Genomic DNA, 25,222 nt, shown 5'->3' with positions numbered 1-25,222 from the left:
TCCCCATCCAGCCTGACAGAGTTTGAGAGGATCTGTAGAGAAGAATGGGAGAAACTCCCCAAATACAGCTGTTCTAAGCCTTCTGGCGTCATACCCAAGAAGACTTGAGGCTGTAATCGCTGCCAAAGGTTCTTCAACAAAGTACTGAGCAAAGGGTCAGAATACTTATAAAAATGTGATAATTCAGTTTTTAATTGTTAATAAATTTGCAAACATTTGTTTCTGTATATCGGTATAACTTCTTTGTTTTAAGAGTTGGACACTGTAAAGTCTATTATCCCTCTGAAGAGTATGAATTAGGCTGTTTGAGAAGGTTTGAATCCTAAGCAACCTACCTACACATCGTTAGAAGTACAATACATAGCTACTGTAGTAGGTCAAAGCTGTGTGCTGTAAAACCTTGGTAGAGCATGGGTGGAACAGGCATTGTGTTGCTGTAAAACCTTGGTAGAGCATGGGTGGAACAGGCATTGTGGTGCTGTAAAACCTTGGTAGAGCATGGGTGGAACAGGCATTGTGGTGCTGTAAAACCTTGGTAGAGCATGGGTGGAACAGGCATTGTGGTGCTGTAAAACCTTGGTAGAGCATGGGTGGAACAGGCATTGTGGTGTTGTAAAACCTTGGTAGAGCATGGGTGGAACAGGCATTGTGGTGCTGTAAAACCTTGGTAGAGCATGGGTGGAACAGGCATTGTGGTGCTGTAAAACCTTGGTAGAGCATGGGTGGAACAGGCATTGTGGTGCTGTAAAACCTTGGTAGAGCATGGGTGGAACAGGCATTGTGGTGCTGTAAATCCTTGGTAGAGCATGGGTGGAACAGGCATTGTGGTGCTGTAAAACCTTGGTAGAGCATGGGTGGAACAGGCATTGTGGTGCTGTAAAAACCTTGGTAGAGCATGGGTGGAACAGGCATTGTGGTGCTGTAAAACCTTGGTAGAGCATGGGTGGAACAGGCATTGTGGTGCTGTAAAACCTTGGTAGAGCATGGGTGGAACAAGCATTGTGGTGCTGTAAAACCTTGGTAGAGCATGGGTGGAACAGGCATTGTGGTGCTGTAAAACCTTGGTAGAGCATGGGTGGAACAGGCATTATGGTGTTGTAAAACCTTGGTAGAGCATGGGTGGAACAGGCATTGTGGTGCTGTAAAACCTTGGTAGAGCATGGGTGGAACAGGCATTGTGGTGCTGTAAAACCTTGGTAGAGCATGGGTGGAACAGGCATTGTGGTGCTGTAAAACCTTGGTAGAGCATGGGTGGAACAGGCATTGTGGTGTTGTAAAACCTTGGTAGAGCATGGGTGGAACAGGCATTGTGGTGTTGTAAAACCTTGGTAGAGCATGGGTGGAACAGGCATTGTGGTGCTGTAAAACCTTGGTAGAGCATGGGTGGAACAGGCATTGTGGTGCTGTAAAACCTTGGTAGAGCATGGGTGGAACAGGCATTGTGGTGCTGTAAACCCTTGGTAGAGCATGGGTGGAACAGGCATTGTGGTGCTGTAAAACCTTGGTAGAGCATGAGTGGAACAGGCATTGTGGTGCTGTAAAACCTTGGTAGAGCATGGGTGGAACAGGCATTGTGGTGCTGTAAAACCTTGGTAGAGCATGGGTGGAACAGGCATTGTGGTGCTGTAAAACCTTGGTAGAGCATGGGTGGAACAGGCATTGTGGTGTTGTAAAACCTTGGTAGAGCATGGGTGGAACAGGCATTGTGGTGCTGTAAAACCTTGGTAGAGCATGGGTGGAACAGGCATTGTGGTGCTGTAAAACCTTGGTAGAGCATGGGTGGAACAGGCATTGTGGTGCTGTAAAACCTTGGTAGAGCATGGGTGGAACAGGCATTGTGGTGCTGTAAAACCTTGGTAGAGCATGGGTGGAACAGGCATTATGGTGTTGTAAAACCTTGGTAGAGCATGGGTGGAACAGGCATTGTGGTGCTGTAAAACCTTGGTAGAGCATGGGTGGAACAGGCATTGTGGTGCTGTAAAACCTTGGTAGAGCATGGGTGGAACAGGCATTGTGGTGCTGTAAAACCTTGGTAGAGCATGGGTGGAACAGGCATTGTGGTGTTGTAAAACCTTGGTAGAGCATGGGTGGAACAGGCATTGTGGTGTTGTAAAACCTTGGTAGAGCATGGGTGGAACAGGCATTGTGGTGCTGTAAAACCTTGGTAGAGCATGGGTGGAACAGGCATTGTGGTGCTGTAAAACCTTGGTAGAGCATGGGTGGAACAGGCATTGTGGTGCTGTAAACCCTTGGTAGAGCATGGGTGGAACAGGCATTGTGGTGCTGTAAAACCTTGGTAGAGCATGAGTGGAACAGGCATTGTGGTGCTGTAAAACCTTGGTAGAGCATGGGTGGAACAGGCATTGTGGTGCTGTAAAACCTTGGTAGAGCATGGGTGGAACAGGCATTGTGGTGCTGTAAAACCTTGGTAGAGCATGGGTGGAACAGGCATTGTGGTGTTGTAAAACCTTGGTAGAGCATGGGTGGAACAGGCATTGTGGTGCTGTAAAACCTTGGTAGAGCATGGGTGGAACAGGCATTGTGGTGCTGTAAAACCTTGGTAGAGCATGGGTGGAACAGGCATTGTGGTGCTGTAAAACCTTGGTAGAGCATGGGTGGAACAGGCATTGTGGTGCTGTAAAACCTTGGTAGAGCATGGGTGGAACAGGCATTGTGGTGCTGTAAAACCTTGGTAGAGCATGGGTGGAACAGGCATTGGGTTGCTGTAAAACCTTGGTAGAGCATGGGTGGAACAGGCATTGTGGTGCTGTAAAACCTTGGTAGAGCATGGGTGGAACAGGCATTGTGGTGCTGTAAAACCTTGGTAGAGCATGGGTGGAACAGGCATTGTGGTGCTGTAAAACCTTGGTAGAGCATGGGTGGAACAGGCATTGTGGTGCTGTAAAACCTTGGTAGAGCATGGGTGGAACAGGCATTGTGGTGCTGTAAAACCTTGGTAGAGCATGGGTGACACAGGCATTGTGGTCCTGTAAAACCTTGGTAGAGCATGGGTGGAACAGGCATTGTGTTGCTGTAAAACCTTGGTAGAGCATGGGTGGAACAGGCATTGTGGTGCTGTAAAACCTTGGTAGAGCATGGGTGGAACAGGCATTGTGGTGCTGTAAAACCTTGGTAGAGCATGGGTGGAACAGGCATTGTGTTGCTGTAAAACCTTGGTAGAGCATGGGTGGAACAGGCATTGTGGTGCTGTAAAACCTTGGTAGAGCATGGGTGGAACAGGCATTGTGGTGTTGTAAAACCTTGGTAGAGCATGGGTGGAACAGGCATTGTGGTCCTGTAAAACCTTGGTAGAGCATGGGTGGAACAGGCATTGTGGTGCTGTAAAACCTTGGTAGAGCATGGGTGGAACAGGCATTGTGGTGCTGTAAAACCTTGGTAGAGCATGGGTGGAACAGGCATTGTGGTGTTGGTGAATTTCCTTTTTTCGTCTAGAGACCGATTCCTATTTTCACTTAAAACTACGTTTTTTTTTGTCATTTCCACCGGAAGGTGATTATTCAACATTATTATACAACATTATAATCAATATGTACCCATTTAACTATTTACATGAAGATGTAAAGATACAAATATAGGGCATAGAGTGCCATTTGTAACTCACACAGCCTTACAGTGCAGTGTGGCTTTAACCCTGTGTTCTCCTGAAGGAACGATGTTTAGCCTGGACAATACGTCCGACTGTCTCGAGAGCCCATGTGTAAATGTGAGATAGTAGTACTCTCCCCATTACGATAGATGGGAATCTCCTATGCCACCGGGAGACAGCAATGGTTATTGCTCTACCGTTCAGTGAAACACCATAAACTCTTACTGTACATTAGGAGGTTGTTGTTTACATTGACGTGGTTCATCTGTAGCATATAATATGTGACATTTTAATAAACACCTTTATCCAAAGAAACTTAGAGTCATGCATACATTTAGTTCATACAGGTGGTCCTGGAAATCAAACCCACTATCTCTGGGGTTACTAGCACTATACTGTACCAACTGAGCTACAGAGGACCAATGCATGATGGAGGGTCAATATTAACTGTAAACAGACACAGTAAAGTATATAGAAACTGTTATGTATGATACAGTAGTATACAATGATTAATACTCTAAGTATTGATTGAGAAAGAATCCCGTTGAGGCCCCAGCTAGCACAGTATATCTGGGCCGATTCCGGCTGAGAGTCGGGGCACTCGGCTGAGAGTCAGACTCGGCCGACGTCAGGTGGCCCGAGTCTGGGCCTCCTTCGGTAGTATTACTTATGGCTAAGATGCGAGGATTGAGCTCGGACCGATTCCGATGTGAGTTATCTGGCCCAAATGTATAACTTGGGGCTCGGTCCGTTTCCGGTGTGAGTTATCTGGCCCAAATGTATAACTTGGGGCTCGGACCAATTACGGTGTGAGTTATCTGGCCCAAATGTATAACTTGAGGCTCGGACCGATTCCGGTGTGAGTTATCTGGCCCAAATGTATAACTTGGGGCTCGGACCAATTACGGTGTGAGTTATCTGGCCCAAATGTATAACTTGGGGCTCGGACCAATTACGGTGTGAGTTATCTGGCCCAAATGTATAACTTGGGGCTCGGACCAATTCCGGTGTGAGTCATCTGGCCCAAATGTATAACTTGAGGCTCGGTCCGTTTCCGGTGTGAGTTATCTGGCCCAAATGTATAACTTGGGGCTCGGACCAATTACGGTGTGAGTTATCTGGCCCAAATGTATAACTTGAGGCTCGGACCGATTCCGGTGTGAGTTATCTGGCCCAAATGTATAACTTGAGGCTCGGACCGATTCCGGTGTGAGTTATCTGGCCCAAATGTATTACTTGGTGCTCGGACCGATTCCGGTGTGAGTTATCTGGCCCAAATGTATTTACTTGGGGCTCGGTCCGATTCCGATGTGAGTTATCTGGCCCAAATGTGTTACTTGGGGCTCGGGCCGATTGAGGCTACTCTCTGGCAGATGATTACACCAGCTGCTTAATATAATTAATATTTCATTATTTATTTTTTCCATATTTTCTCATTGTTTCTGTGATCAAAAAATACAATTAACATTTAAAGAAAATCCTTTAAGAGTCCTGTGTAGTATTTTAGTATTTTGATACTTTGTGTAGGCAATTGATAAGCATTCAAAACTTTGTGGCTGGAGACTCCTGAGTGGCGCAGCAGTCTAAGACACTGCATTGCTGTGGAAATTGCTTTGCTGCAGATGCTGGTTTGAGACCTGTGATGGCCGCGAGTGGGAGACCCATGAGACGACGCACGATTGGCCCAGAGCGTTTGGCCGGGTGGGATGGCCTTGTCCCAGCCGTAGTGACTCCCGTGGCGGCCCAGAGTGTTTGGCCGGGTGGGATGGCCTTGTCCCAGCCGTAGCGACTCCCGTGGCGGCCCAGACGCACCATGGTCACCAGGTGTTTCTTCAGACACAAAATGTGTTTTGGTGGATGGGTATAATTTGTATGTATAAAATGTTAATAGTAATATTTAAAATGACTAAATTGGGTAATTTTGGATTACATTTATTTAAATTTGCCTTGGGCGCTTCTTGGGAGGTTCTGGTGAGATACCGGCAAAGTTGGCTGAATTCCGCTAGACCGAAACTGGGCAGACATTCATTTTGATTCCGGGCCGAGTCCGACACCCGATTCTGGGCCGATTCAATCAGGGCCGGCTCCCTGGAAGAGGGCCGCTTCTGGGCCGATTCCTCATTGCTTTCTGGGGCTGAATCTGCAACTATCCTGATACTCATCACTTTTACCTGAAAAAAAACAGAAGCCTTACTTTTTCAAACCAAATGGACAATGCAAGGACAGAAACATGAAACGGATTATTGTCCAATAAAATAGAATGGATATTTCACCGCGCCCGATTGGCACCATTGAGGCACATCGCAACATGACAGTCAAGCTTCAACATTGCATGGAAACAGGAGAATCATGCAGATTCATCTTGAATCACCCTGTTTTATGAGATGATGATCAATTATTCAGTCTACTCAAGCAGAAGACAAGGTCAAAGTTATCCAGGATTCTACTTTGAATGCAGCATGCTACAGTTACTGTAAATTCATGTTTAAATGAATGAAGCAGGAGTAGTATGCTATCTGATCCAAAGCCCTTGATCCTTTATTTGCTAATTGAATATGCCTCCTCTAATACATTAACAATCTTCTTCACTTATAAACTCAGCAAAAAAAAAGAAACTGTCTTAATTAGGGAAAATCCAAATAACTTCACAGATCTTCATTGTGAAGGGTTTAAACACTGTTTCTAATGCTTGTTCAACGAACCATAAGCAATTAATGAACATGCACCTGTGGATCGGTCGTTAAGACACTAACAGCTTGCAGACGGTAGGCAATTAAGGTCACAGTTATGAAAACATAGGACACTAAAGAGGCCTTTCTACTTACTCTGAAAAACACCAAAAGAAAGATGCTCAGGGTTCCTGCTCATCTGTGTGAATGTGCCTTGGGCATGCTGCAAGGAGGCATGAGGACTGCAGATGTGGCCAGGGCAATAAATTGCAATGTCCCTACTATGAGATGCCTAAGACAGCGCTACAGGGAGACAGGGCGGACAGCTGATCGTCCTCGCAGTGGAAAACCACATGTAACAACACCTGCACAGGATCGGTACATCCGAACATCACACCTGCGGGACAGGTACAGGAAGGCAACAACAACTGCCCGAGTTGCACCAGGAACACACAATCCCTCCATCAGTGCTCACACTGTCCACAATAGGCTGAGAGAGGCTGGACTGAGGGCTTGTAGGCCTGTTGTAAGACAGGTTCTCACCAGACATCACCCCAACAACGTCGCCTATGGGCACAAACCCACCGTCACTGGACGAGACAGGACTGGCAAAAAGTGCTCTCCTGTCTCACCAGGGGGGATTGTCGGATTTGCATTTTTCATTGAAGGAATGAGCGTTACACTGAGGCCTGTACTCTGGAGCAGGATCGATTTGGAGGTAGAGGGTCCGTCATGGTCTGGGGCGGTGTGTAACAGCATCATCAGACTGAGCTTGTTGTCATTGCAGGCAATCTCAGCTCTGTGCGTTACAGGGAAGACATCCTCCTCCCTCATGTGGTACCCTTCCTGCAGGCTCATCCTGACATGACCCTCCAGCATGACAATGCTACCAACCATACTGCTTGTTCTGTGCATGATTTCCTGCAAGACAGGAATGTCAGTGTTCTGCCATGGCCAGCAAAGAGCCCAGATCTCAATCCCATTGAGCGCGTCTGGGACCTGTTGGGTTGGACGGTGAGGGCTAGGGCCATTCCCCCGAGAAATGTCAGGGAACTTTCAGGTGCCTTGGTAGAAGAGTGGGGTAACATCTCACAGCAATAACTGACAAATCTGGTGCAGTCCATGAGGAGGACATGCACTGCAGTACTTAATGCAGCTGGTGGCCACACCAGATACTGACTGTTACTTTTGATTTTGACCCCCCCTTTGTTCAGGGACACACATTTCTGTTAGTCACATGTCTGTGGAACTTGTTCAGTTTATGTCTCAGTTGTTGAATCTTGTTATGTTCATTCAAATATTGACACATGTTAAGTTTGCTGAATATAAAGCAGTTGACAATGAGAGGACGTTTCTTTTTTTGCTGAGTTTAAATGTGTCATTATACCGCTGCATGTTTCCATTCAGCCTGTGGGAAAATGTTGTTTACATTTCAGTGCAGTTCAGCACGTGTATTGACTATACATTGTCACACGGCGCCATGGTGCTGAAATGGTTTGCTCCCGGTAGTATAGAGACTGGGTGGCGCTAGCGTGGTGCTGAAATGGTTTGTTCCCCCCTAGTATAGAGACTGGGCGGCGCTAGCGTGGTGCTGAAATTGTAACTTCGAGCCCCGTATAGAGTTTGGGAAACGCTGCTGTAGAGACTGGGCTGCGCTGGTGGACACCGCCATGCTGCTGAAATGCGTTGTGCTCATTGTACTTTTTTGGACAATGGGAACGGAAAACCAAACAATCGTATGACTGTAACGTTACAATGTTCCCTCTAAAAGAGATAGGGAAGGGATGGGGCACCCTTCAAACATGTATACACCCCCATATAATTTGTTCTGAATATAACGCGTTCTGCTCCCACAGTATGTTGCCTTTAAGCGATATATTTATGACTGAAAAACAGCAGGATATATAACAACACTCAGTCAAAGTTTAGATTGTCAGGTGGCTGCTGTAAGTACCCCCAGGTGGCTCAATTTACCACGCGCTACAGTGATGTATCCTGAATGCTGGTGAGATTGTGCGTCATTCATGTGATTAGATTGTGTTCCATGTGACTTGCCATACAGTATCCAAAACCCCTGGTGCCGAGAGAGGAGATGTGGGAAGGACACTATGCTACAGTAGCGCACTGGATTGCTGCTGTTCAGAGAGGAGCGGTCCAGACTCCACTGTGGTACCGGATGATGCAGAGACAGATAGAGAGCGAGAGAGGTGCGCAGTAGCAGTTCTCATTGGAGACGTTTTGCAGTCGCTTAGGAATGTTTTCACGTTTTGCACTAAAGGAAGTTTTCTGAAACAGGAAAAACTGTGGCTAGTCCAACCTATCCCCTATGACTTGATTGGGGAGAAGTGAGTGGAGTTAAGCCGTGGCTCTGCGCGGTGCGGTGTTGCGTTAAGGGTGACGTTCGGTGTGGAAGAGGCTGAAACGGTATCAGGGTGAGAAGAGATTATCCGTGACAGCAAATAGAAGATCTCCATTGGGCTCGAGCTCCTCTCTCTCTTTTCTGACAAACCATCACTCACCGACCAACCGTCACCGTTTGAAGATGCCCTGCGCTTCATGAACGAACGAGTGTCCTCAGTTCCTCCATTGTATGCTGGCTATACTGTAGCCTACCTGGCGACAAGGCTGCATGTTTTGGATATTTGGATAGGATAAACAGCGTAGTCATTTTTGGATTGAAATTACCAACGGAAAATTAATTCGTAAATGATGGACGAGCGATGTCAATAGTGGACAACTGAAGGGATTGATAGCCTACAACGCATTATAGGTGAGGTGGAGGATATCTGATCCAATGTGAAGACTGATTTTTAAATTAACTTTCCATCCAAACTTCGATTGTGCCCCATTCATTCCCATATTTGAATGTCAAACTAAACACATTGTTATTCTTATTTAATTTGGAGTGATAGGCTACCTCTCATTGACAAGGTCCATCTGGTGCGGAACAAGGGAGACAACTAATTCCCGTGTGTTCTTATTGATTTATATTTTAACGCAGATATTACACAATTTACAAGGACTTTACCAACATGCATCTCCAAGTTGTAGGCTTATTTGATAAACTTGCCAGCTGGTCTCCGTTGTCTTGGTAGCCTTCCCTTACAGTAGAATATGTAAATTAACAGATGTGGGAATCGATCAAGCACATTTTTCCTTCTTGAAAAAAACGGTACGTCTATTAGACCGGGGGGGTTTTCAAACATCTTCTGGGTGAACCCCAGCCGTTCCAATTATTTGAACGATTACACAGCTAGCATACCTGATTTAACTTGTCAATTAATCATCAAGCCCTTGGAATAGATGAATCAGGTGACCTAGTTCGTTTGAGGGTCCCAGAGAAGAGGTTTGAAAACCTGAATATTAAGCGTAGTCCTAATTCAGAGTGCAAATGCGCATTATACTTTATTAGGCGTCTTTCATAGTCCGAAACGTGTATGTGTCTCAGTGTTCAATAATTGTGCACCCTTTGGATGTAATACTTTTCACATTCTCCTCGCAGCTCAATAACAGCCTCTGGAACGCGCTCTCCATAAAACCCGATAGAACCCCGTTTAAGGTATTCTAGAAGACCTGCTAATTGTTGTTATTGTATCCCTCTCCCGATCACCCCGCAGACCATTGCATGGAACAAATGTGTGTGCATGGGCTGCCTGCATCGTGACCATCTGCCATAAGTCATTTATCATGATGTTTCTTTATATTTCTTGTTTTCATCCATCGGCCCCTCTAAATACATGTACAGTTATGAGTGATACTGCCTTGTACCTCACTAAATCAATACCTACAAGTGCTGTAATTACTTGTTGTGTAGAGTATTTCCAGTGAGTGGTGTGTCTGCCTAGCTGCTTGTGTGTGTGTGTGACTGCCTGGCTGCTTGTGTGTGTGTGTGACTGCCTGGCTGCTTGTGTGTGTGTGTGTGTGACTGCCTAGCTGCTTGTGTGTGTGTGTGAGTGACTGCCTAGCTGCTTGTGTGTGTGTGTGAGTGACTGCCTAGCTGCTTGTGTGTGTGTGTGAGTGACTGTCTAGCTACTTGTGTGTGTGAGTGAGTGACTGCCTAGCTGTTTGTGTGTGTGAGTGACTGCCTAGCTGCTTGTGTGTGTGTGTGTGTGTGTGTGTGTGAGAGAGTGAGTGACTGCCTAGCTGCTTGTGTGTGTGTGTGTGTGACTGCCTAGCTGCTTGTGTGTGTGTGAGAGTGAGTGACTACCTAGCTGCTTGTGTGTGTGTGAGTGTGTGTGAGTGAGTGACTGCCTAGCTGCTTGTGTGTGTGTGTGAGTGACTGCCTAGCTGCTTGTGTGTGTGTGTGTGTGTGTGTGTGTGTGTGTGAGAGTGAGTGACTGCCTAGCTACTTGTGTGTGTGTGTGTGACTGCCTAGCTTCTTGTGTGTGAGTGAGTGAGTGAGTGAGTGAGTGAGTGGGTGTGTGAGTGAGTGTGAGTGAGTGAGTGTGTGTGTGAGTATGGGCAGGTGCCTCTCACCAGGTCTCCCATCCTTTATCCTTTATCAATGAAACAATGTCCTCTCTGAAGTCTAGGGTCCCTCCCAGCCTTTCCAGGTGTTGTGTGGTGGTCTAGAATGTAGGGATGATCCCTGTGGGGCGACTGAAGGCTCAGCCACAGCTGTGGCAGATAGAGAGAGATGCCTCTCCATGGCTGTGGATGCTCCCTGGCCCTGGTTCTGCTGCTGCTGCCTCGGGGCTCTGCCGGCTGGGTGCCAATACAGCCCCCGTTGCCGCGCCACACCATCACCACCCCTTCCTGCTCTCCCATCACCACCCTCCTCCGTTGCTCCAAGCCGTCTCCAGCTGGCAGCTGTCCTGTGATCCCTTCCTGCCTCTGGCCAGGATACCGACACACACAGCAGCTAACCCTGGCATCAGTCAGTTTCCCCTGCAGAACGTGCAGGTAGGTTGCTATCAGATAAAACTAGATATTTTCAGAATTATGGTTATTATGAATGATAAATAGTGTTTGCTATAAACCTGAGCAACATTCATGTCCACACTGATAGGGGATTACACTCACAGAGAGACAGACACTCACCTGCACTCGTAGACATAGGCAGGCACACATGTACGCACGAACGGACACACACGTGCCCTGGGTTGGTCTAGTTAGTCTGATGAAAACTGGTCCGTACAGCCCCACGTCCGTGCCGTTACTATCTGCATACAGATTTCAGAGGGATATTGCATTACCACTTCAGCTGGGGAGTTTTTCTATGTTGCTGACGAATGTAATAGTTGGTTGGACATTATCAACTCCATGCCCTAGTGGTTATGTATAATAGAAATGAGCCATTTAGCACGCGCTGTTATTCGAAGCCACTTCCTGTCATTTGCGCATACATTTTTTAAAAAAATTTTATAATGCATGGGTGGTCCCGGGAATCAAACACCACAATCCTGACAATGCAAACACCACACTCTACCAACTGAGCGACAGATGGATGTTGTTCCTTCCTAATGGAAACTGAACCATGTAGCACAATGTCAAGAGTATTTCCATATGTACAGTGGGGCAAAAAAAAGTATTTAGTCAACCACGAATTGTGCAAGTTCTCCCACTTAAAAAGATGAGAGAGGCCTGTAATTTTCATCATAGGTACACTTCAACTATGACAGACAACATGAGAAAAAAAAAATCCAGAAAATCACATTGTAGGATTTTTAATGAATTTATTTGCAAATTATGGTGGAAAAGAAGTATTCCCATATGCATGCCCTGAGTGGCCTGTAGTGTAGTGTAACTGCAGTGGGTCTCTGATTGCAACAGCGGTGCTTTTAGTGTCTTCTTTACATCCTGATGATCAGAGCACATTCTTCCTCCTGGTCCTCTGATGCCGCTCACACAGACAAACACAGCGTGACATTTAATCTGAGGAGAGCAGAGAGCGGACTTGATCAAGACAGGTCAGGCATATTGGCACTGATGTCGCTCTTGGCTTTTTCACACCGTTACCCACCTTTCATAGGGAGGAGACTGTAGAAGGCACTTACTATTAGTGGCATAGAGGAGAGGAAAGGAGAATGAACGCAGCAACAGACACAGCAGGTGTTTGATGTGATATGTTTGCAATGCAAAGCTTTTTCAGAAGAAGCTTGTGATTGATTTTTAATGTGGCGGTTGGTGGGATGAATCAGCGTGTCTCACAGAGAGAGACCAATGTCTTCTGTCTGTCCGGAACCATGGATAGAGGGCTAAGACTGAGTAGATTGGTGGAGACTAGATCCATAACTCTATGCTCGGAAAATTACGCTTTTATTACACTGTTCCATCGTGAAGGATTCTGAGGAGCCCCAGAATGAAGTTGTGCATTATTGTTATACACATTTGAAAGGCTTGTCAGTGGTAGACAGTAGGCTATGTTCTGTTCTGTTTGCAAGCCCTTACCTAGTTCTATATGACTCTAATTCATCCACTGTGCCATCCTACCAACTATAGTTCATCATCCAATGTGCCATCCTACCAACTACAGTTAATTGTCCACCAATACCATCCTACCAACTACAGTTAATTGTCCACCATACCATCCTACAAACTACAGTTCATTGTCCACCATACCATCCTACCAACTACAGCTCATTGTCCACCATACCATCCTACCAACTATAGTTAATTGTCCACCTTACCATCCTACCAACTACAGTTAATTGTCCACCATACCATCCTACCAACTACAGTTCATTGTCCACCATACCATCCTACCAACTACAGTTCATTGTCCACCATACCATCCTACCAACTACAGCTCATTGTCCACCATACCATCCTACCAACTACAGCTCATTGTCCACCATACCATCCTACCAACTATAGTTAATTGTCCACCTTACCATCCTACCAACTACAGTTAATTGTCCAGCATACCATCCTACCAACTACAGTTTATTGTCCACCATACCATCCTACCAACTACAGTTCATTGTCCCCATACCATCCTACCAACTACAGCTCATTGTCCACCATACCATCCTACCAACTATAGTTAATTGTCCACCATACCATCCTACCAACTACAGTTCATTGTCCACCATACCATCCTACCAACTACAGTTCATTGTCCACCATACCATCCTACCAACTACAGCTCATTGTCCACCATACCATCCTACCAACTACAGCTCATTGTCCACCATACCATCCTACCAACTACAGTTCATTGTCCACCATACCATCCTACTGAATAATTTTGCACTCCCAATTTTTCAGTTTTTGATTTGTTAAAAAAGTTTGAAATATCCAATAAATGTCGTTCCACTTCATGATTGTGTCCCACTTGTTGTTGATTCTTCACAAAAAAATACAGTTTTATATCTTTATGTTTGAAGCCTGAAATGTGGCAAAAGGTCGCAAAGTTCAAGGGGGCCGAATACTTTCGCAAGGCACTGTAACTTCTTTAATGATATAGTCCTTGTTAGCATCTTGTTAGTTTATATTCTTTAATGAAGTAGTGCTTGTTAGTTTATATTCTTTAATGATATAGTCCTTGTTAGCATCTTGTTAGTTTATATTCTTTAATGAAGTAGTGCTTGTTAGTTTGTATTCTTTAATGAAGTAGTGCTTGTTAGCATCTTGTTAGTTTATATTCTTTAATGAAGTAGTGCTTGTTAGTTTGTATTCTTTAATGAAGTAGTGCTTGTTAGCATCTTGTTAGTTTATATTCTTTAATGAAGTAGTGCTTGTTAGTTTGTATTCTTTAATGAGGTAGTGCTTGTTAGCATCTTGTTAGTTTATATTCTTTAATGAAGTAGTGCTTGTTAGTTTGTATTCTTTAATGAAGTAGTGCTTGTTAGCATCTTGTTAGTTTATATTCTTTAATGAAGTAGTGCTTGTTAGTTTGTATTCTTTAATGAAGTAGTCCTTGTTAGCATCTTGTTAGTTTGTATTCTTTAATGAAGTAGTGCTTGTTAGCATCTTGTTAGTTTATATTCTTTAATGATGTAGTGCTTGTTAGTTTGTATTCTTTAATGAGGTAGTGCTTGTTAGTTTATATTCTTTAATGAAGTAGTGCTTGTTAGCATCTTGTTAGTTTGTATTCTTTAATGAAGTAGTGCTTGTTAGCATCTTGTTAGTTTATCTTCTTTAATGATGTAGTGCTTGTTGGCATCTTGTTAGTTTATATTCTTTAATGAAGTAGTGCTTGTTAGTTTGTATTCTTTAATGAGGTAGTGCTTGTTAGTTTGTATTCTTTAATGAAGTAGTGCTTGTTAGCATCTTGTTAGTTTATATTCTTTAATGAAGTAGTGCTTGTTAGTTTATATTCTTTAATGAAGTAGTGCTTGTTAGCATCTTGTTAGTTTATATTCTTTAATGATGTAGTGCTTGTTAGTTTGTATTCTTTAATGAAGTAGTGCTTGTTAGCATCTTGTTAGTTTGTATTCTTTAATGATGTAGTGCTTGTTAGTTTGTATTCTTTAATGAAGTAGTGCTTGTTAGCATCTTGTTAGTTTATCTTCTTTAATGATGTAGTGCTTGTTAGCATCTTGTTAGTTTATCTTCTTTAATGATGTAGTCCTTGTTAGCATCTTGTTAGTTTATATTCTTTAATGAAGTAGTGCTTGTTAGTTTGTATTCTTTAATGAAGTAGTGCTTGTGTCATGTTGTCTTGTCTCTGTCCTTTCCCTTCACCCTGTCTCCCTCTGCTGGTCGTGTCAGGTTACCTTTTCTCCCCCGCTTTCCCCCAGCTGTCCCTTGTCTCCTCTAACTACCCATTCACCCCGTTCCCCACCTGTTCCCTTTTTCCCTCTGATTAGGTCCCTATATCTCTCTCTGTTTCTGCTCCTGTCCTTGTCGGATTCTTGTTTGTTTGTTTGTGTCATTCATGCCTGAACCAGACCATCGTCGTGTTACTGTAACCTTGTCCTGTCCTGTCGGAATCTGCCTGTCCGTCTGAGCCTACGTTTTGTTTTCGTCATTAAAGTAACTCTGTTTTGTTAATTCGCCTTTGGGTCCTCATTCACGCACCTTAACAGAAGAATCCGACCAAGAATGGACCCAGCGACTTCGGATCCTCTCCACTCAGCCGTCGAGATCCAGGGAGCGATGCTAGGCAGACACGAGCAGGAATTGTCTGCTGCTCGACATGCCGTTGAGACCCTGGCCACCCAAGTCTCCAACCTCACAGAACAGGTTCACCATCTCCGCCTCGATCCACCGGCCACTTCCAGGGCTTTCGAATCTCCGGAGCCCAGAATCAATAACCCGCCGTGTTACTCTGGGGAGCCCACTGAATGCCGCTCGTTCCTCACCCAGTGTGATATTGTGTTTTCTCTCCAGCCCAACACTTACGCCAGGAGCACTGCTCGTGTCGCCTACGTCATATCTCTCCTTACTGGACGGGCTCGTGAGTGGGGCACGGCAATCTGGGAGGCAAGGGCTGAGTGTACTAACCAGTATCAGGACTTTAAGGAGGAGATGATACGGGTTTTTGATCGATCTGTTTTTGGGGAGGAGGCTTCCAGGGCCCTGTCTTCCCTATGTCAAGGCAATCGATCCATAACAGACTACTCTATTGAGTTTCGCACTCTTGCTGCCTCCAGTGGCTGGAACGAGCCGGCTTTGCTCGCTCGTCTTCTGGAGGGTCTCCGCGCAGAGGTAAAGGATGAGATTCTCTCCCGGGAGGTTCCTTCCAGCGTGGATTCCTTGATTGAACTCGCTATTCGCATTGAGCGACGGGTTGATCTTCGTCACCGAGCTCGTGGAAAGGAGCTCGCGTTCTCCGTTGCCCCCCTCTCCGCATCACTACCATCTTCCTCTGCCGGCTCGGGAGCTGAGCCTATGCAGCTGGGAGGTATCCGCATCTCGACTAAGGAGAGGGAACGGAGAATCACCAACCGCCTCTGTCTCTATTGCGGTTCTGCTGGTCATTTTGTCACTTCATGTCCAGTAAAAGCCAGAGCTCATCAGTAAGCGGAGGGCTACTGGTGAGCGCTACTACTCCTGTCTCTCCTTCAAGATCCTGCACTACCTTGTCGGTCCATCTACGCTGGACCGGTTCGTCAGCTTCCTGCAGTGCCTTAATAGACTCTGGGGCGGAGGGCTGTTTTATGGACGAGACCTGGGCTCGGGAACATGACATTCCTCTCAGACAGTTAAGGGAGTCCACTGCCTTGTTCGCCCCGGATGGTAGTCCTCTCCCCAGGATTCAGCGTGAGACGCTACCTTTAACCCTCACTGTTTCTGGTAATCATAGCGAAACCATTTCTTTTTTGATTTTTCGTTCACCTTTTACACCTGTTGTTTTGGGCCATCCCTGGCTAGTTTGTCATAATCCTTCCATTAATTGGTCTAGTAATTCTATCCTCTCCTGGAACGTCTCTTGTCATGTGAAATGTTTAATGTCTGCTATCCCTCCTGTTTCCTCTGTCTCTTCTTCACAGGAGGAGCCTGGTGATTTGACAGGGGTGCCGGAGGAATATCACGATCTGCGCACGGTGTTCAGTCGGTCCAGGGCCACCTCTCTTCCTCCACACCGGTCGTATGATTGTAGTATTGATCTCCTTCCGGGAACCACTCCCCCCCGGGGTAGACTATACTCTCTGTCGGCCCCCGAACGTAAGGCTCTCGAGGATTATTTGTCTGTAGCTCTTGACTCCGGTACCATAGTCCCCTCCTCCTCTCCCGCCGGAGCGGGGTTTTTTTTTGTCAAGAAGAAGGACGGGTCTCTGCGCCCCTGCATAGATTATCGAGGGCTGAATGACATAACAGTTAAGAATCGTTATCCGCTTCCTCTTATGTCTTCAGCCTTCGAGATCCTGCAGGGAGCCAGGTTTTTCACTAAGTTGGACCTTCGTAACGCTTACCATCTCGTGCGCATCAGGGAGGGGGACGAGTGGAAGACGGCGTTTAACACTCCGTTAGGGCACTTTGAATACCGGGTTCTTCCTTTCGGCCTCGCTAACGCTCCAGCTGTCTTTCAGGCATTAGTCAATGATGTCCTGAGAGACATGCTGAACATCTTTGTTTTCGTTTACCTTGACGATATCCTGATTTTTTCACCGTCACTCCAGATTCATCTTCAGCACGTTCGACGTGTCCTCCAGCGCCTTTTAGAGAATTGTCTTTTTGTGAAGGCTGAGAAGTGCACTTTTCATGCCTCCTCCGTCACATTTCTCGGTTCTGTTATTTCCGCTGAAGGCATTAAGATGGATCCCGCTAAGGTCCAAGCTGTCATTGATTGGCCCGCTCCTAAGTCACGCGTCGAGCTGCAGCGCTTTCTCGGCTTCGCGAACTTCTATCGTCGTTTCATCCGTAATTTCGGTCAGGTGGCAGCTCCTCTCACAGCCCTTACTTCTGTCAAGACGTGCTTTAAGTGGTCCGTTTCCGCCCAGGGAGCTTTTGATCTCCTCAAGAATCGTTTTACATCCGCTCCTATCCTTGTTACACCTGACGTCTCTAGACAGTTCGTTGTCGAGGTTGACGCGTCAGAGGTGGGCGTGGGAGCCATTCTTTCTCAGCGCTCCCTCTCTGACGACAAGGTCCACCCATGCGCGTATTTTTCTCATCGCCTGTCCCCGTCGGAACGTAACTATGATGTGGGAAACCGCGAACTGCTCGCCATCCGGTTAGCCCTAGGCGAATGGCGACAGTGGTTGGAGGGGGCGACCGTTCCTTTTGTCGTTTGGACTGACCATAGGAACCTTGAGTACATCCGTTCTGCCAAACGTCTTAATGCGCGTCAGGCGCGTTGGGCGCTGTTTTTCGCTCGTTTCGAGTTCGTGATTTCTTATCGTCCGGGCTCTAAGAACACCAAGCCTGATGCTTTATCTCGTCTCTTCAGTTCTTCAGTAGCCTCCACTGACCCCGAGGGGATTCTCCCTGAGGGGCGTGTTGTCGGGTTGACTGTCTGGGGAATTGAGAGGCAGGTAAAGCAAGCGCTCACTCACACTCCGTCGCCGCGCGCTTGTCCTAGGAACCTTCTTTTCGTTCCCGTTCCTACTCGTCTGGCCGTTCTTCAGTGGGCTCACTCTGCCAAGTTAGCCGGCCACCCTGGCGTTCGGGGTACGCTTACTTCCATTCGCCAGCGTTTTTGGTGGCCCACCCGGGAGCATGACACGCGTCGTTTCGTGGCTGCTTGTTCGGTCTGCGCGCAGACTAAGTCCGGTAACTCCCCTCCTGCCGGCCGTCTCAGGCCGCTTCCCATTCCCTCTCGACCGTGGTCTCACATCGCCTTAGATTTTGTCACCGGACTGCCTTCGTCAGCGGGGAAGACTGTTATTCTTACGGTTGTCGATAGGTTCTCTAAGGCGGCTCATTTCATTCCCCTTGCTAAGCTTCCTTCTGCTAAAGAGACGGCACAAATCATCATCGAGAATGTTTTCAGAATTCATGGCCTTCCGTCAGACGTCGTTTCGGACAGAGGTCCGCAATTCACGTCTCAATTTTGGAGGGAGTTTTGTCGTTTGATTGGGGCTTCCGTCAGTCTCTCTTCCGGCTTTCACCCCCAGTCTAACGGTCAAGCAGAACGGGCCAATCAGACTATTGGTCGCATCTTACGCAGTCTTTCTTTTCGCAACCCTGCGTCTTGGTCAGAACAGCTCCCCTGGGCAGAATACGCCCACAACTCGCTTCCTTCGTCTGCAACCGGGCTATCTCCTTTTCAGAGTAGCCTCGGGTACCAGCCTCCGCTGTTCTCATCTCAGTTCGCCGAGTCCAGCGTCCCCTCCGCTCAGGCTTTTGTCCAACGTTGCGAGCGCACCTGGAAGAGGGTCAGGTCTGCACTTTGCCGTTATAGGACGCAGACTGTGAGGGCTGCTAATAAGCGTAGAACTAAGAGTCCTAGATATTGTCGCGGTCAGAGAGTTTGGCTCTCCACTCAGAACCTTCCCCTTAAGACGGCGTCTCGCAAGTTGACCCCGCGGTTCATTGGTCCGTTCCGTATTTCTCGGGTCATTAATCCTGTCGCAGTGCGACTTCTTCTTCCGCGATACCTTCGTCGCGTCCACCCGGTCTTCCATGTCTCTTGTGTTAAGCCCGTTCTTCGCGCCCCCGCTCGTCTTCCCCCCCCCCCCCCCCATCCTTGTCGAGGGCGCACCCATCTACAGGGTCCGCAGGATTTTGGACATGCGTCCTCGGGGCCGTGGTCACCAGTACCTTGTTGATTGGGAGGGGTACGGTCCGGAGGAGAGGAGTTGGGTTCCCTCTCGGGACGTGCTGGACCGTGCGCTGATCGAGGATTTCCTCCGTTGCCGCCAGGTTTCCTCCTCGAGTGCGCCAGGAGGCGCTCGGTGAGTGGGGGGGTACTGTCATGTTGTCTTGTCTCTGTCCTTTCCCTTCACCCTGTCTCCCTCTGCTGGTCGTGTCAGGTTACCTTTTCTCCCCCGCTTTCCCCCAGCTGTCCCTTGTCTCCTCTAACTACCCATTCACCCCGTTCCCCACCTGTTCCCTTTTTCCCTCTGATTAGGTCCCTATATCTCTCTCTGTTTCTGCTCCTGTCCTTGTCGGATTCTTGTTTGTTTGTTTGTGTCATTCATGCCTGAACCAGACCATCGTCGTGTTACTGTAACCTTGTCCTGTCCTGTCGGAATCTGCCTGTCCGTCTGAGCCTACGTTTTGTTTTCGTCATTAAAGTAACTCTGTTTTGTTAATTCGCCTTTGGGTCCTCATTCACGCACCTTAACAGCTTGTTAGCATCTTGTTAGTTTGTATTCTTTAATGAAGTAGTGCTTGTTAGTTTATCTTCTTTAATGAGGTAGTGCTTGTTAGCATCTTGTTAGTTTATATTCTTTAATGAAGTAGTGCTTGTTAGTTTGTATTCTTTAATGAAGTAGTGCTTGTTAGCATCTTGTTAGTTTATATTCTTTAATGAAGTAGTGCTTGTTAGTTTGTATTCTTTAATGAAGTAGTGCTTGTTAGCATCTTGTTAGTTTATATTCTTTAATGAAGTAGTGCTTGTTAGTTTGTATTCTTTAATGAAGTAGTGCTTGTTAGCATCTTGTTAGTTTGTATTCTTTAATGAAGTAGTGCTTGTAGCATCTTGTTAGTTTGTATTCTTTAATGATGTAGTGCTTGTTAGTTTATCTTCTTTAATGAAGTAGTGCTTGTTAGCATCTTGTTAGTTTATATTCTTTAATGATGTAGTGCTTGTTAGCATCTTGTTAGTTTATATTCTTTAATGATGTAGTGCTTGTTAGCATCTTGTTAGTTTATATTCTTTAATGATGTAGTGCTTGTTAGCATCTTGTTAGTTTATCTTCTTTAATGATGTAGTGCTTGTTAGTTTATCTTCTTTAATGAGGTAGTGCTTGTTAGTTTATCTTCTTTAATGATGTAGTGCTTGTTAGCATCTTGTTAGTTTATATTCTTTAATGATGTAGTGCTTGTTAGTTTATCTTCTTTAATGAGGTAGTGCGTGTTAGTTTATCTTCTTTAATGAGGTAGTGCTAGTTAGCATCTTGTTAGTTTATATTCTTTAATGATGTAGTGCTTGTTAGTTTATCTTCTTTAATGAATTAGTGCTTGTTAGCTTCTTGTTAAGACACCAACGTCCCCTGCCACAAGCAATTCAAGCTACTTCCAGAAATAAAGTTTGAATCATCCAATGAGATCTCTAAACCTGAATGATGTGTATTTCCTGTCTTCTAATATGTTTCATTTCCTCTCAGTGGGAGCTGCCATCTCCACACAACGTGCTGAGATTTCAGCCTTCGGCCAACTTGGAGCTGGTCCCTGTGTTTCCCCATCTGCACCGCTCAGTGCTGCCTCCTCACTGTGGCAAAGGATGGGTGGAGAAACAGGTCCCCGACTACAAGGTAGACAAACCACTGCAACCTGGCCTGAGTCGCAAATGGCACCCTACTCCCTATATAGAGTCCTATGGGCCCTGGTCACAAGTAGTGCATAGGGTGCCATTTGATCTGCATACAGGGTCTCAGACTTAAGCTGTATCTGTCACAGATAGACTCACTGTAATCCCTGCTGTGTCTGTCACAGATAGACTCACTGTAATCCCTGCTGTATCTGTCACAGATAGACTCACTGTAATCCATGCCGTATCTGTCACAGATAGACTCACTGTAATCCCTGCTGTATCTGTCACAGATAGACTCACTGTAATCCCTGCCGTGTCTGTCACAGATAGACTCACTGTAATCCCTGCTGTATCTGTCACAGATAGACTCACTGTCGTATCTGTCACAGATAGACTCACTGTCGTATCTGTCACAGATAGACTCACTGTAATCCCTGCTGTATCTGTCACAGATAGACTCAATGTAATCCCTGCTGTATCTGTCACAGATAGACTCACTGTCGTATATGTCACAGATAGACTCACTGTAATCCCTGCTGTATCTGTCACAGACAGACTCACTGTAATCCCGGCTGTGTCTGTCACAGACAGACTCACTGTAATCCCTGCTGTATCTGTCACAGATAGACACTGTAATCCCTGCTGTGTCTGTCACAGATAGACTCACTGTAATCCCTGCTGTATCTGTCACAGATAGACTCACTGTAATCCCTGCTGTATCTGTCACAGACAGACTCAATGTAATCCCCGCTGTATCTGTCACAGATAGACTCACTGTAATCCCTGCTGTATCTGTCACAGATAGACTCACTGTAATCCCGGCTGTATCTGTCACAGATAGACTCACTGTAATCCCTGCTGTATCTGTCACAGATAGACTCACTGTAATCCCTGCTGTATCTGTCACAGATAGACTCACTGTAATCCCTGCTGTATCTGTCACAGATAGACTCACTGTAATCCCGGTTTTATCTGTCACTCACTGTAATCCCAGCTGTATCTGTCATTGTACAGTTATCACTGTAATGGTCAAGGACAGTTATCACTGTAATGGTCAAGGACAGTTATCACTGTAATGACTACAGACAGTTATCACTGTAATGATTACAGACAGTTATCACTGTAATGACTACAGACAGTTATCACTGTAATTATTACAGACCGTTATCACTGAACAGTTCACACTGTAATCCCTGTAATGGTTAATGATTACACTGTAATGATTACAGACAGTTATCACTGAACAGTTCACCCTGTAATGGTTAATGATTACACTGTAATGATTACAGACAGTTATCACTGAACAGTTCACACTGTAATCCCTGTAATGGTCAAGGACAGTTGACTCTGTAAGCACTATATTGTATTATTTTACCTTTATTTAACTTGGCAAGTCAGTTAAGAACCCATTCTTATTAACAATGACAGCATATGTGGGTTAACTGCCTTGTTCAGAGGCAGAACAACAGATGGCTTGGCAGCTCGGGGATTTGATCTAGCAACCTTTCGGTTACTGGCCCAACGCTCTAACCACTAGGCTACCTGCCGCCCCGTAATGGTCAAGGACAGGTCAATTTGAAGAGGGTCTCTGTATAAGGCCCTTGTTTTCTTTCCATGATTGTGGAATTGCCTGTCGTCTCTGTGTTTCAAGATTTACAACAGCTGTCCTGAACAACATTGTGACTCTCTGTGTCTCTAGGTTTTCCCAGACACTCTTCCTTAACTCTGTGTGTCTTCCTCAGGAAATCTGTTTGGAGGGTATAAACAGACATAAAGGTCCAGTTTACCTGAAAACTCTTGCTTCTCTATGTCTCTAGGTTTACCTGATCAACAACTTGTCTCTCTGTCTCTAGGTTTACCTGATCACCAACTTGTCTCTCTGTCTCTAGGTTTACCTGATCAACAACTTGTCTCTCTGTCTCTAGGTTTACCTGATCAACAACTTGTCTCTGTGTTTGTAGGTTTATCTGAACAAGAACTTGCCTCTGTCTTTGTTTTGCTATGTGTACCTGACGCTCCTGCCTCCCTTGTGTCTCTAGGCATACTTGAACAACACTCTAGCTCTGGAGAACACCTGGCTTACTCCGGAGGAAATAGGAATCTTCCAGCGGCACGAAAAACCATTGTTGATGACAAATCAAATGGCAATGAGCATATCTAGGCCAGCTACTGCCTCCAGGAGTCTCAACTCTCTCCTCATGTCACCCAGACCTGCTGCCTCCAGGAGTCTCAACTCTCTCCTCATGTCACCCAGACCTGCTGCCTCCAGGAGTCTCAACTCTCTGCTCATGTCACCCAGACGTATATCAGGTTAGTGGAGGGTTGTATTACCTAGCGACCTGCTCCGTACTTTACAAGCCTGTCTGCTGCCTCCTCTCAGCCACAGCCCCATCAATCAGCTGTTCTCCTCATAATGGTTATCATCTTTAATAACTTTTCTGATCCCAAAGTTTAATCCCCTCTTTTTAAACAGACTGGAGAGATAGCAGCAGTACTCCCACCGTGTCCCAAATGGCACCCTATTCCCTATATAGTGCACTACTTTTGACCAGGTCCCTATGGCACTACATAGAGAATAGGGTGGAAATTTGGGATGCATCCACTGTCAATCTGCATTTTACGCTACTTGTTAAAACTTTAGGAGGAGCCGTACCATCTGTGAGTGTGTAGGAGGGAGTAGGGTTGGGAAGAGGCATGCGTGAACAGGAACCTCATTAAACACAATTGGTTTCAGATACGTTGGTTTCAGATACATTGGTTTCAGGGCTGCTGAAGTGGAACCGTTTACCAGTCAGTGGGTAGCAGCGTTCTCCTGCTTCTCTGACGGAAGACTCCAGAGGGGTTTATTCCGCAGATAAACCTAGTATGGTGATGCTAAACACTGACATATAGGTTGACTATCAAATGGCACCCTGTTCCCTATATAGTGCACTTCTTCTGGATACTCAGAGCATGTATTAGGTAGGCATGGAGACTCTATTCCCTATTAACTAAATGACCTTGGTCAAAAGTAGTGCGCTTATATGGGGAAACAGGGAGCCACTTGGGACTCGGACTGGGGTCTCTGCTCTGCGACAAGGGCACTTGGTGACCTGACGAAACAAGCTGAAAAAGGTGGGAACGTTGGAGAACAAACTATGACTGAGGAATGACTGAGATGTTTATTCTTGTTGTTTGTCTGAATCAGGAGTTTAAAGGAGAACACTAACCTCACACTGAGCTGAACCAGGCTGTGTTGCACCTGTGAAATGTGGACACTTCCCAAATGACACCCTGCTGCTTTTAATGCACTCCTTATAACCAGGGTCCTTACGACTCTAGTGCACTATATAGGGAATAGTGTTCGATTTGGGACGAAGCCTTAGTGCTGGACGTCATAGTGTCCAGGTATAGTACTGTGTGAGGAAAGTCATGTATGACAAGGTAAAAATCTGTTGTTCCGCGCCTGAGCAAGGCCGTTAACCCACTGTTCCCCTGAACAAGGCCGTTAACCCACTGTTCCCCTGAGCAAGGCCGTTAACCCACTGTTCCCCTGAACAAGGCAGTTAACCCACTGTTCCCCTGAGCAAGGCCGTTAACCCACTGTTCCCCTGAGCAAGGCAGTTAAACCCACTGTTCCCCTGAACAAGGCAGTTAACCCACTGTTCCCCTGAACAAGGCAGTTAACCCACTGTTCCCCTGAACAAGGCAGTTAACCCACTGTTCCCCTGAGCAAGGCCGTTAACCCACTGTTCCCCTGAGCAAGGCCGTTAACCCACTGTTCCCCTGAGCAAGGCAGTTAACCCACTGTTCCCCTGAGCAAAGCCGTTAACCCACTGTTCCCCTGAGCAAGGCAGTTAAATCCACTGTTCCCCTGAACAAGGCAGTTAATTAACCCACTGTTCCCCTGAGCAAGGCCGTTAGCCCACTGTTCCCCTGAGCAAGGCAGTTAACCCACTGTTCCCCTGAGCAAGGCCGTTAACCCACTGTTCCCCTGAGCAAGGCCGTTAACCCACTGTTCCCCTGAACAAGGCAGTTAACCCACTGTTCCCCTGAGCAAGGCCGTTAACCCACTGTTCCCCTGAGCAAGGCCGTTAACCCACTGTTCCCCTGAACAAGGCAGTTAACCCACTGTTCCCCTGAGCAAGGCCGTTAACCCACTGTTCCCCTGAACAAGGCAGTTAACCCACTGTTCCCCTGAGCAAGGCCGTTAACCCA

General features: G+C 46.3%; 1 protein-coding gene across 4 annotated transcripts in view; it reads left to right on the top strand.

Annotated features, from left to right (window-relative positions):
- The first annotated feature begins 8,318 nt into the window (after positions 1-8,318).
- Positions 8,319-25,222, top strand: part of LOC118966091 (transcription elongation regulator 1-like protein) — a 213,280-nt gene continuing 196,376 nt past the window's right edge. The window contains exons 1-5 of one of the 4 annotated variants that reach the window (XM_036988681.1): positions 8,320-9,046; positions 9,779-9,835; positions 10,804-11,178; positions 20,880-21,026; positions 23,065-23,335. In XM_036988681.1, the coding sequence (XP_036844576.1) occupies positions 10,858-11,178; positions 20,880-21,026; positions 23,065-23,335 (739 nt within the window). In that variant the 5' untranslated portion in view covers positions 8,320-9,046; positions 9,779-9,835; positions 10,804-10,857. Of the gene's footprint in view, positions 9,047-9,778; positions 9,836-10,803; positions 11,179-20,879; positions 21,027-23,064; positions 23,336-25,222 lie in introns of all 4 variants that reach the window. The other 3 variants (XM_036988692.1, XM_036988689.1, XM_036988676.1) reach the window with 3 other exon arrangements.

This window comes from Oncorhynchus mykiss, chromosome 1 (assembly GCF_013265735.2).
Source record: "Oncorhynchus mykiss isolate Arlee chromosome 1, USDA_OmykA_1.1, whole genome shotgun sequence".
Lineage (NCBI taxonomy): Eukaryota > Metazoa > Chordata > Actinopteri > Salmoniformes > Salmonidae > Oncorhynchus > Oncorhynchus mykiss.
This window is presented reverse-complemented; position numbering and strand designations above follow the sequence as displayed.